This window comes from Vitis vinifera, chromosome 12 (genome assembly GCF_030704535.1).
Source record: "Vitis vinifera cultivar Pinot Noir 40024 chromosome 12, ASM3070453v1".
Classification (NCBI taxonomy): domain Eukaryota; kingdom Viridiplantae; phylum Streptophyta; class Magnoliopsida; order Vitales; family Vitaceae; genus Vitis; species Vitis vinifera.
This window is the reverse complement of record NC_081816.1, coordinates 7,170,424-7,181,898: the sequence shown is the minus strand read 5'-3', so window position 1 is coordinate 7,181,898 and position 11,475 is coordinate 7,170,424. Positions and strand designations below refer to the sequence as shown.

The following is an 11,475-nucleotide window of genomic DNA, read 5'->3' as shown; positions in this document are numbered from 1 at the left end:
AACATTTTTTCCTTTTATATTTAAATTTTTTTATTTATCTTTTAAGTATTAAAAATATTAAAAATACTTTTTAAAATCACTTGTACTCTTATCAAATGGACCCCTACATAAATGTTTCTTAAAATCATTTTTTAAAAACATTATTAGAATACTTTTGAGATATAAGCACTTTTGCTAGGTTTACTCCCAAATCTATCCTACCTAATTCTAGTGGCGCAGAATTTGTGTAATAGTTGTAAAACAAAGAAATGAAGTGGAATCACTTTCTCATACATGGCCTGAAGGCCCTGAACTCACACAAATCAACCAACTCAAATAAATAAAAGAAATGGAAAAGAAAAATAAACAGAAAAACTGAAGCAGTTAAGCAGATAATAAAAAAGGTGACATCATGGAAAAGAGGAAGACGACAAGCATAGTTGATGGAAAGAAATGCCCAGGATGGTTTGTGAAGCACCATAGTCTACGTGCCTGCAACTGCAGCCCTCAAGGGCCATGTTTCAACCAGATAACAATGGCAAAATTTAATTCCACAGTTAAAGCGTAAATGAGAAACACAGTGGAAATTTCTTGGATTTTGTTTTTTTCTCACCTTAAGGGCATCACTTTGATCTCCTCTCATGTTATAAATAGAACAACTTGGAGGAGCCATTGCCATGAACTTCATCTCCTAGTTGTTTATACTCATCTCTTTCCTTTTCTCTGTCAAATTCAGTTCTTCCCATGGCTGCATCTTTTGGAGTGCCTTCAATGGTAAGCTCAAAGACACCCCTTTCTTCTCAAATTTTGGCTTCATTTTTCTGTGTAGATGAATTCAAGCACTTCATGTGTGTTCAAAGTAGCATGGGTGTTAACATTTTTGGTTCAGAATTATGTTTTACAGTTCTTTTTCTCAATGAGTTCAGGTGAAGTTCTGTTTTGAGGCCAAATTGCAGTAAAACACACCTAGCTATGAAGGGGTGATGGTGTACATTTGACATGAAAATTTGACAGTTCTGTGTTGTTTGCAGTGGCATTTTGGTAGTGGTAGGGTTTCATCCAGAGAGACTCAAGAGAGGAGCTCAGACTTTGCTCTGAAAGAACAGTGCATGCACTGGGGTTTTTGCACTTTTCGCATGATTCATGGCTTCCAAACAATGCTTTAATTGAGCTCTCCTGATATGTCTAATGAATTGGATTTTCATAAACTATGTGTTCTCAGATCTACTAGATTGTGGCTTACTTTTGTTCTTTCTTCTGTTTTCAAGGGAAGAAAACAAAGAAAAAACTGCTGAAAATAGCTTCAGAAAGGATCCAATATTTTCTAGTGATTTCAACCTTTACTTTTCTCTCATTTTCTTTCTCCAAAATCCAAAGAGGCTGGAGAGAATTTTTCAAGACACAAGAATTTTAGATTTGAAGAGATCTGTCTCTCTCAAGACATGCAATGTTGTTTTCAAGAACCAACTAAAAGAATAAGGCATATCTGAAAATTTCTTTCCCTTTTGGGATGGTCTGAAATCTGGATCTTCAACTCAACGACATATTTTGAGAATGTCTCTTCCCCTTTAAGAAAAACCATAGCCTGATGCTTCTTTTTTCAACCATATAAGATGTCTTTTTGTCTAAAAGAAGTGTTCATACGTAATGCATCCACCCCATTTTTAAGCAATATTTGATTTCTTTTTCCATCAGTTCACTTGCTTGTTTGGCCTTTTCTGGATGATCTAAAGAAGAAATTGCATGTGGGTTTGTCAACATATATATCCATCTAGCTGACATGTGCAGCTCCAAAAATGTCCACTTGGCCACCAAGTCCAACTAGCTGACACTTACCCTTATTTTCAATTCTGATGAAAAATCATTAGATCATGCAAGTAGTGTAATTTCCCTTATCCTATTAATTTTTGCTGAAAAATTAATAAATGGAGTTTGACTTGGGGCATGCCGTTGTGTCTTGGGGTCTGGCCTGCACTCAAATTTGGTCCATAAGCTTTGCCCAAGCCCAGCCCAAGTAAATGTGCAGCCTCCCCAACAGCTAATGATTTAGAATTTTGTGGACAGATACTGGAGGAAGAAGGGAGGTTTGAAGCAGAAGTAGCAGAGGTGCAAGCATGGTGGAACTCTGAGAGGTTCAAGCTAACCAGGAGGCCATACTCAGCCCGAGATGTTGTGGCTCTCCGTGGCAACCTCAAGCAAAGCTATGGCTCCAATGAGATGGCCAAGAAGCTGTGGAAAACTCTCAAGACTCACCAAGCCAATGGCACTGCCTCCAGGACGTTTGGTGCTTTGGACCCAGTTCAAGTTGCCATGATGGCCAAGCACTTGGACACCATCTATGTCTCAGGCTGGCAATGCTCTTCAACACACACCACTACCAATGAGCCAGGCCCTGACTTGGCTGACTACCCTTATGACACTGTCCCAAACAAGGTTGAGCACCTCTACTTTGCTCAGCAGTACCATGACAGGAAGCAGAAAGAGGCTAGGATGAGCATGAGCCGCGAAGAGAGAGCGAGAACGCCTTATGTGGACTACTTGAAGCCCATCATAGCTGATGGGGATACTGGGTTTGGTGGTGCAACTGCCACTGTTAAGCTCTGCAAGCTGTTTGTGGAGCGTGGGGCTGCTGGAGTCCACATTGAGGACCAGTCTTCAATGACAAAGAAATGCGGGCACATGGCCGGGAAAGTTCTTGTTTCAGTCAGTGAGCATATCAATAGGCTTGTGGCAGCAAGGTTGCAGTTTGATGTTATGGGGGTTGAGACAGTGTTGGTGGCCAGGACTGATGCAGTTGCAGCCAATTTGATTCAGACCAATGTGGATACTAGGGATCATCAATTCATTTTGGGAGCAACCAACCCGAACCTTAAGGGGAAGGGCTTGGCCACTATTCTAGCTGAGGCAATGGCCGCTGGTAAGACTGGGGCTGAACTTCAAGCCATTGAGGATAATTGGCTCTCAGTGGCACAGTTGAAGACATTTTCAGAGTGTGTTGTGGATGCCATCAACAATCTGAACATAAGGGAGGATGAGAAGAGGAGGAGGCTGAATGAGTGGATGAATCATTCAGGGTACGATAAGTGTCTCTCCAATGACCAAGGCCGGGAGATTGCTGAAAGGTTGGGGCTTCGCAATCTGTTCTGGGACTGGGACTTGCCGAGAACCCGAGAAGGGTTCTACAGGTTCAAAGGGTCAGTAATGGCTGCAATTGTCCGTGGCTGGGCTTTTGCTCCTTACGCTGACCTAATCTGGATGGAGACCGCAAGCCCAGACTTGGTTGAGTGCACCAAGTTTGCAGAAGGGGTGAAATCAATGCAGCCAGAGATCATGTTGGCTTACAATCTCTCCCCTTCTTTCAACTGGGATGCATCAGGAATGACGGATGAACAGATGAGGGACTTCATTCCACGGATCGCCCGGTTGGGCTACTGCTGGCAGTTCATTACATTGGCCGGTTTCCACGCCGATGCACTCATTATCGACACGTTTGCGAGGGACTTTGCGCGCAGGGGAATGCAGGCTTATGTGGAGAAGATCCAGAGGGAGGAGAGGAACAATGGAGTTGACACACTTGCACATCAGAAATGGTCTGGTGCAAATTATTATGATAGGGTTCTCAAGACTGTCCAGGGAGGCATCTCCTCCACTGCTGCCATGGGGAAAGGCAAGTCGCCCCCTTCCCTCAATTCACATACAATATCTACAAATGAACATAGCCCTTCATGATAATTGAAACTTCTGACTATTTTCATGTCAATTATATTGTTTTGCAGGAGTAACAGAAGAGCAATTCAAAGAGACATGGACATTGCCAAGAGGGATGGGGATGGGGGAAGGCAACACTCTGGTGATTGCCAAGTCAAGAATGTAGGAGAGCTATGGTTTCCAGTGGAATCAAGGGGTGGGGTTTGGGAACTTTTGTCTGGTTCCTAATATTTTATGGAACTGAAGTAAAATAATGTGGCAATAATCCCATATATGACTGGGTTATTTTGGGCAATTTTTGGCCACACATCGCATGTTAGTAGTAGTACCTGTTGGATTAGCTCTCTCGAGTCTGAAGAGAAGAAACTTGTTTATGTTTAACTACTGTCATTTCGTTTGTTCCATCAGTTAATATCATGAAGTTTTTGTTCTGGTTTCAAGTTCACTTCTAATTAAGCTCATAATGAAAATGTTTGTCCTTGAATTTCATATATAATGCAGTGCTTTTGCAGTGTTGTTATGGTGGAGGGTTGAATGTTTTTTGTACTACACGATGGTTTTTTAAGACTTAAAAAGATATTAATAGTTGGTGTGACAATGTTTCTACACAAAATGCTTATAATGAAACTGTTTTTTTGGAAAGCGTTGGAAGGAGAATCACATATAAAATATTTCTTTAAAAAACATTATAAAGTGATTTTTCAACTTTATAAATAATTTTTCAAAATTTTAAAAGTATTTACCTTTTTTTTTTTCTCAAAAATACTTTTTTAAGTTAAAAGCATTTTCTAAATTATTATTAAAGGGGTTTTAAGACTACGTTTGACAATGTTTTTCTTTGAAGTATTTTATCTGAAAGCATTTTTAGGAGAATCTACTATGAAGTGTTTCTAAAAACACTATAAGTGATTTTTCATATTTTAAAAAGTATTTCCTAAATTTTATCAAATACTTAACTAAAACTACTTTCTAGAATTAGTGTTAAATCGTACTCTAAATTATTATTTAAATTAAAAATTAATAACTTAATTTCAATAATAGAACATATATTTTAATTACAAACCTTAAAATGGAAAAATATGTGAGATAAAAACAAGTGTTAATTTAGGAAATTTCTAAATAAATTTTAGCAATTAAAGCATAATTAAAAATCCTAATTATTATCTAATTCCAATTTTCTATTAGTCACATAATTAACTATTATAAAATTTTTATTATGATAATTATAGGGAAACAAGCTAATTAATTAATCCCATGGTGTACACCCAAGAGAGGGGTGCGGAAGAGGGCTAGAATTTGATGTTGGTCTCTAAAATTTTAGTAATGTTAGATATAAATGATAACATTTAAACTAATTGTATGTAACATAAATAGACAAAGGACATAGAGGAGTAAACAAAGATTTTATAGTGGTTAAAAAACCTTTCCAATAGAAAATAGATCGATTTTAACCTTGGTTTTTTTGTTTTTGGAATATGGATGGCAATAGGATGAATTTTTTTGGATATTCACTCCACCCTACCCCTAATGGGACAAGTTTGAAATTTAAATAAATGGGTTAAGGGTGGGTTTGAGATTTTTTAGAAAACTTAAGATGAGTTTAGGGTAGGTTTAAGTATTACCTTATCTTGTCTAGCCTCGATTATATATAAAATTAATTTAATTTAATTTTTATTTTTCAATTTTAATATATAATAATAATAATAATAATAAAGTGCTTTTCAATAATATAAGTTATAAAAATTATAACATTTTAATTATTTATAAAATATATTTATTTTAATATAATTAAAAAAAATTTAAAATAATTTTTAAAAAATTAAAATATTTTCAAACTAGATGAGGGGTGCTGGGTATAAGAAATTTGCATATCCACCTCCGCCCCATTCTATTTAATTTTTTTAATAAGATAAAGATGATAATTATTTTGAATAAATAGGATAAGGATGGGTTGACCATCGTGAACCCACTCCACTACCATCCCTACTTTGATAGAGTTTTCATCCAATTTTTTGTAAGTAGTTTAATTTCACTTAGATGACTTAGAGTGTCTTAAACAAAATGATATGAATTACTAGCCTAGTGCACCTAATCTTGCGTATGGTTAACCTAAATTTAGTTTTCGTCCTTGATGAAAACTCTATGAAGCTCACTTTGATTGTCCTTAATAAATGTTGATTAATATTCTTATAAAAATCAAATAAATTATGCTAAAAATATAATTAGATCAAATTTCTTTGTTTTATAATCATTAAAATTATTTTTAAGAGAAATTTTGGGCTAGCAAAATGTGAAATTTTGGGATTTTATCAGAACACTTGATAAACCTAAGCTTTATTCATATTTAAATCAAATTTAGATCTGTTCTATCTTTTGACAAAAATGAATATTGGATCTAAAGTAATGGGAAGTCTGAGAACATTGTGATAGAGAGAATGAAAAGTAAGCCAAGACTCAAAGGTGAGAATGCCTTGCAAAATTGTTATTCTGCATTGTTCATAAATTTTGATTAAGAAAACTAAGCAGGGAAGCAAAAATACAAGGGGATGAAGCAACCGCAACTCTTTAATGGCTGTTATTTGAATGGACACTCTGGTAAATAAATAACAGAAAAGAACTGAGGAAGAAGAAAATCAAATTCACCATTCTTCAAATTCTTCTGCAGACTATTTCCAAGGTTTCAGGACAGAAAGAGTGATAATGGCTGCAATAATCAAGATGAGGATGATGGCAAACATCATGCATTTTCTTGACTTCTTTTGCAAGCTCTTTGCTGTTCTGAGAGCATCTGTTCCCCATTGCACATGGTCCACTGCATTTGTCACCTACAAGCATTGGAGAGGAGCAGAATAAGAATGGAGTTAAGAACAATAATATGCCACCAATAATAAACCAAGCTCACAACCCAAAGGAAGAATGGTTGTAAAAGCAGAAGCAAACCTGGTTTTCAATGTTATTTAACAGGTCTCCTTGGGCTTCCACTAGAACAGCCATATCAAGGTAAATCTAACAAATGAAAACACAAAACAGGATTATACATTGTCGATGTTTCAAGCTTTAGTTTATGGGTGCAAATATACCTGATGCAAGTCAAGGAGCTTCTTCTCAATTTCCTTCACAGTGTCATGTCTTTCCTGAATTTCTTCCAGTGTGGCCAGCACCTGCAACCATGGCTCACATTTAGGACTAAAGCGAAAGATTCAAGGCATCTGTGTATTTGTAAAACTTCAGCTCCCCAAAGCTAACACACCTGTCCTCTACCCATCTCTTGAATTGCCTTCTGGAAGATTTGCTCGCTGTTTCCAGTTTCTATCAGGTTGTCTATTGTCTAGAAAAGTCATTAAATTTTGGCCAATTATGATAACAGCCATGTCCATTATAGCTCAGATTCTAATGGAGGATTCAGACTCACCTCTTCATCTGGTCTGGTTCCAGTAACTGTTCAATCATAAAAACATAACACAAAGTGCAATTTAATGGATGGAAACTAGATCATTGAGGTTCTAAAGTCCTAGAAAGACCATTAATTTGTGGGTTTTTTCATTCTTTGAGAGTTTTCAGGCTAACCTGTCATGACCCTTCTCTCCACAACCTCGCGGTACTCATCTTGCATCTTTTGTCTGAGGGCCTAAATCATAAATACATTGATGAGAAGATTGAAAGAAAACTAACAAAAAAGGTAACCCAGATTACAAAGTAGACAAACCTGAAAGTCTATCATTAGGTCCTTGAACTTCTTTGTCAATGCACTGAGATTCAAGAATTGTTTATGACTAGCAAGTTGCTAAAGTTCTACTTTGAAAAAGAAAGGTTGCAGTAATCTAGGAATCAAATTTATTTTGCACTTGCAACATACTTTGTCATGTTTTTCCTTGATCGATCAACACCTGTTCCCTTTTCACAGCCAGGCTTTTTTCGATTGGCTAAGTTCTGGAGAGGGAGAGGAAGGAATCAGAAAACAACAGCACAAGCATAATGACAGGCTGCTTAGCCTCATGGAACATGCTGGTGTATCAAGCGGTAGATGAGTAAAGTAATACATCTCTGTTTATTGCTTCTAGTTTTGCTTTGACATTTTGTGCTATCTTTCCCACTTCATCAACATCTTTCTCCAACCGCTTCTTGATTTCTGTGAATGATTTATCAGTACTTTTAGAGCAATTGAAGTAGCTAAATAAGGAAGTACACAATAAGCATAAAATATGAGTAGCATGCACCCAACAGCACTGAGCACCCAATGTAGCCAACTTGGTTGCGCATGAAGCCATACAACATTTTCATAGCCCATTTATTGGGAATGTAATAGGGTTGAACATCTAATTGAGTTTACAAGTTCTCAACAGATGAGTAAGGGTTGAAGGAGAAAAGCTTTACCTTTCATGGCAGACGCTTTGGTAACAGACTTCGACTCCTCGTTAGCATCCTGCAAAGAGCTTACATTTTGAGTTTCTGGAGTTAAATTGTGGCTGTAACTGTAAGCAATAAAACTACCCTGCATCATTGGGTTAGTAATGGGCTTTTGCCCAAAAGTCCTGTTTCAGTTGAAAATTTTTGGTTGTCCTACTGGTCAGTATGATTTTTGAAAGATCCTGTTTCAAATTTGCCATTTTGCCAGAGACAATGAAACAAGGGAGCTAAATGCTGTTTCAGTTATCTTCAACCTCCATAGAGAGAAAGTTAATGACTAGTGACGAGAATTTTGAGAGAAAAATCTGTAGGAACTGATGACTTGATCTTCTGGTATGACAGTATATATTCTCCATTTACTTGAACCAATACATTGAGATTTCATTTCATCAATCCTTATAAATGCCTCCATGAATCCCTAAACAGAGTCCAGTATCAGCACTATTCCATACCTTAAGTTTCTTGAGTAAGAATGTGAGCTTATCCACCTGCTTCTCAACCTCTTGTATCTAACAAATAAAGAGAGAAATGTTTAGTATACAGACATACATATAGAAAAATCAAACAACTCGAGTATCAACACCTGCTTATTGAAAGCTTCCAATCCCAAATCTGAGTTAGTCCTCAGAACCCGGGTTCCCATTTCGATGTCTCTTTCTTTGGGAGGCTGAACTTTGGCATCTCCAACAAATGAATCCTGAAAGTGCATGCAGTTGCAGACACAGTAATTATAGTCTTCTGAGTATGAGTTCAAAGAACAAAGCAACTATATGATCATCTTTGAACTAAAAATTGAATCAGTGCCAGAAAATCCCAACAGTCAGAAACAAGACAGCTGCTTCAGTTGAGATGAACCAATTCAATTCATTGAAATATTCAACTGAAAACTTTCCCGAAAGTTTTCACACCAGGACTAGCATAAACATAGCATCCATTTGGTTGCTGAGAAAGGTAGGAAATGAAAAGAAATCACATGTGGACCATCATCTATAAGCTAAGAAAAACTTAACATTTTAATCATAGCTTCATACAATTGTTTGGCTTAGTTTAGAACTTGAGATGATTTTCTCTCTCTTTTCCTCAATTTTCTCAGTGACCAAACTGGTATGATTCCAGAGAAATCACAGATAGGTAATGGGTTTTCTTAAAAAGGTCCAATTCTACATCAAATTTCACAGAAAAAGGCATCTCCCATCAAAACCATCACAATTTACGGATGCATTTCGGTACAACATGAACCACCAACCCCCTTGCAAAAACAACAAATGAATCATTAAATTCAAAAGCAAAACTCAGATAAAGCCAGTCTACCATTCCCATCAACAATCAGGCATCAAAAAGTACAGAAACGGAACTCCTTAGCAGAATACATCCAACTTACCGTGAGCAGGTCGTTCATCTTGATGAAATTACAGAGAGGTTTAGGGAAGAAAGAACAAGAAAGAGAGCCTAAAAGGGAGACGACGAGAGGATTATGTGATATTGGGAACAGTTTTGATATGTTGATGTTACTATGATGGCCGGCCATTATACTATTTGGAACACCAAAACGACAAGTAACTGCCCACAAAATATCGTTACAAACAATGAAACTGTGTTTATTTCACCACCCATGATTCAACTCAAATGGCAACTCAAGGTGATTTATGTTTGTATTTGATGGGTTTTCGAATCAACGAAGTGGCAAGTGATGGAATTTTCATTTTTAAAAATGGGGAAGATTTGTACCATGTATGTGATTGGAGAAATAAATTCACAGATGCTCTATGCTTCCAACACATTCAAAATCCAATTTCCTGCATGGTTTTTTCTTCAACCCAACTAATCTTCTAGCCAAACAAACGGGCCCCCAAGAAAAATTTTCATCTGCGAAACCTCAGGCTCCTGCAATGGGACTGTTCATGGTGCGAAATCATCGAAGATTTCATCAACTTCCGACCCCCATTTCTGGGTCCACCCTCGTCCACGTAGGCACCGTCTGCTCCGGCGGTCCCTTGAACTACAAAGGAAAGGAATTCTTCCAAGCCTGGAAAACAATTGATCACTTGCTCTTCAAGTTAGGGTTTTCAGCTGCGACGTTGAGAGAGCTGCTTACAGTTTCATTATCGTTGTGAAGGAAAAGGAGGTGGGTCTTCTTTGCTGCAATGTCCAGTGGAAGTGTTTTTGACCTCCGGATGGAGGCTGTTTCCGGTGATTGCGGCGGTGTTGTTAATCGTCCATAAATGAATCAAGTTGATGTTCAGATCAAGAATGCGGCGAAGGAAATCAATGCAAGTTGGAGATTTTGGAGGCTTTTCTGAGAGTTGGGCAAGCATTTCCCTGAGGGAAGATGTTACTGGTAAAAATACAATGGAGATGAAGATGGGTGGAACCATGGGGAAAAGGGGAGGAGGGGTTTGAGGAAGGAAATTTAATATGTGGGTGTGATGGTTCTAGTGTGGAAAATGATTCTGGGTATCATGATAGGAGAGGAAAGACAAAGCTGCTAAGATTACGTTATCGGTCATTGCTAATTCGGGCGTCATAGATGATTTTGCGCTGAACACAGGATGATCTTGACTCTGAAGATCTTTTTATCGAAACCCTCCTTCATCAGGTGAAAGTGGAGCAAATCAAGAAAGCCCATTACAGAACCTTATTCTGCATTCAGTTTTGTTTTTAGCTCTGGGAATCTGTGAGGAGTTCCAGCATGAGAGCTTAGTGGCAACTGCATGGTTGGAGAGATGTTATTCAGCAGGTTTCTTTATTCAAACTCTTTTAATTTCCTCTTGTATTCTAGAGGTTCCATGAGAAAATGACTGGATATTTACATTGAATTCATCTCATATTCCATTACAGCATACCGACTTAACAAATCATGGTTTTATATGCCTCAACCAATGGAGTCAAACAGAAAATATTAGGTTTCAGCTGTAGGTTTTTCAATGGAAGCTCCAGAATTGCTGTTTATCCAATTGTGCTTGTAGTACTCATATTGACGGTTCATGACACCCTTCTGCTTCTTTATAGCTACCCAAAGAACAGTAGAAGTATGGAGAAATGTAGCCTACAGCCTAGCTTTATCCTGTCCCAGTCTTGGATCAAGAAAATGTGGTAAAAGGTAATAAACTCAACTCCTCATGATTATATAGTTATTTGATTAATTCTTCTTGTTTCCAATTTCTCAGAGAGAAAACATTATAGATGAAGTATTTGCTTTTATGTCCTTTCTTCAAGGCAAGAATTATGCTCTGGCCTACCACCATCTGCGATTCAAATGCCTTATCCATGAATCTGTATTTCCTCCTAGAATCCCTTTGAGATATCCTATCAAAGCACACCCTTAATGAGAAATGGTTGACTATTAAAGAGCTGCAGCCAACTCCTGGTGAACCATGAGTA

General features: G+C 37.5%; 2 protein-coding genes across 3 annotated transcripts; one reads left to right on the top strand and one right to left on the bottom strand.

Moving 5' to 3' along the window:
- Nucleotides 1-630: 630 nt before the first annotated feature.
- Nucleotides 631-4,127, top strand: LOC100248231 (isocitrate lyase). The gene is made up of 3 exons (XM_002279988.4): nucleotides 631-753; nucleotides 2,044-3,646; nucleotides 3,756-4,127. Exons 1-3 carry the CDS (start codon nucleotides 724-726, stop codon nucleotides 3,851-3,853), a joined length of 1,731 nt encoding a protein of 576 aa, XP_002280024.1. The 5' UTR covers nucleotides 631-723; the 3' UTR covers nucleotides 3,854-4,127.
- A 2,003-nt stretch (nucleotides 4,128-6,130) lies between these two features.
- Nucleotides 6,131-10,880, bottom strand: LOC100251625 (syntaxin-132). Of its 2 annotated transcripts, none has more exons than XM_002273870.5 (13): nucleotides 9,476-10,880; nucleotides 8,678-8,791; nucleotides 8,547-8,603; nucleotides 8,062-8,110; nucleotides 7,728-7,816; nucleotides 7,544-7,617; nucleotides 7,394-7,436; nucleotides 7,255-7,315; nucleotides 7,100-7,125; nucleotides 6,938-7,015; nucleotides 6,768-6,848; nucleotides 6,628-6,693; nucleotides 6,131-6,512 (listed from the first exon to the last, which is right to left on the bottom strand). In XM_002273870.5, the coding sequence occupies exons 1-13, from the start codon at nucleotides 9,620-9,622 to the stop codon at nucleotides 6,354-6,356; spliced, it is 1,044 nt and encodes a 347-aa protein (XP_002273906.3). In that variant the 5' UTR covers nucleotides 9,623-10,880; the 3' UTR covers nucleotides 6,131-6,353. The 2 variants fall into 2 exon arrangements, with proteins under 2 accessions (XP_002273906.3, XP_010657317.1); XM_010659015.3 differs by having other exon boundaries at nucleotides 9,823-10,880.
- Nucleotides 10,881-11,475: the final 595 nt, after the last annotated feature.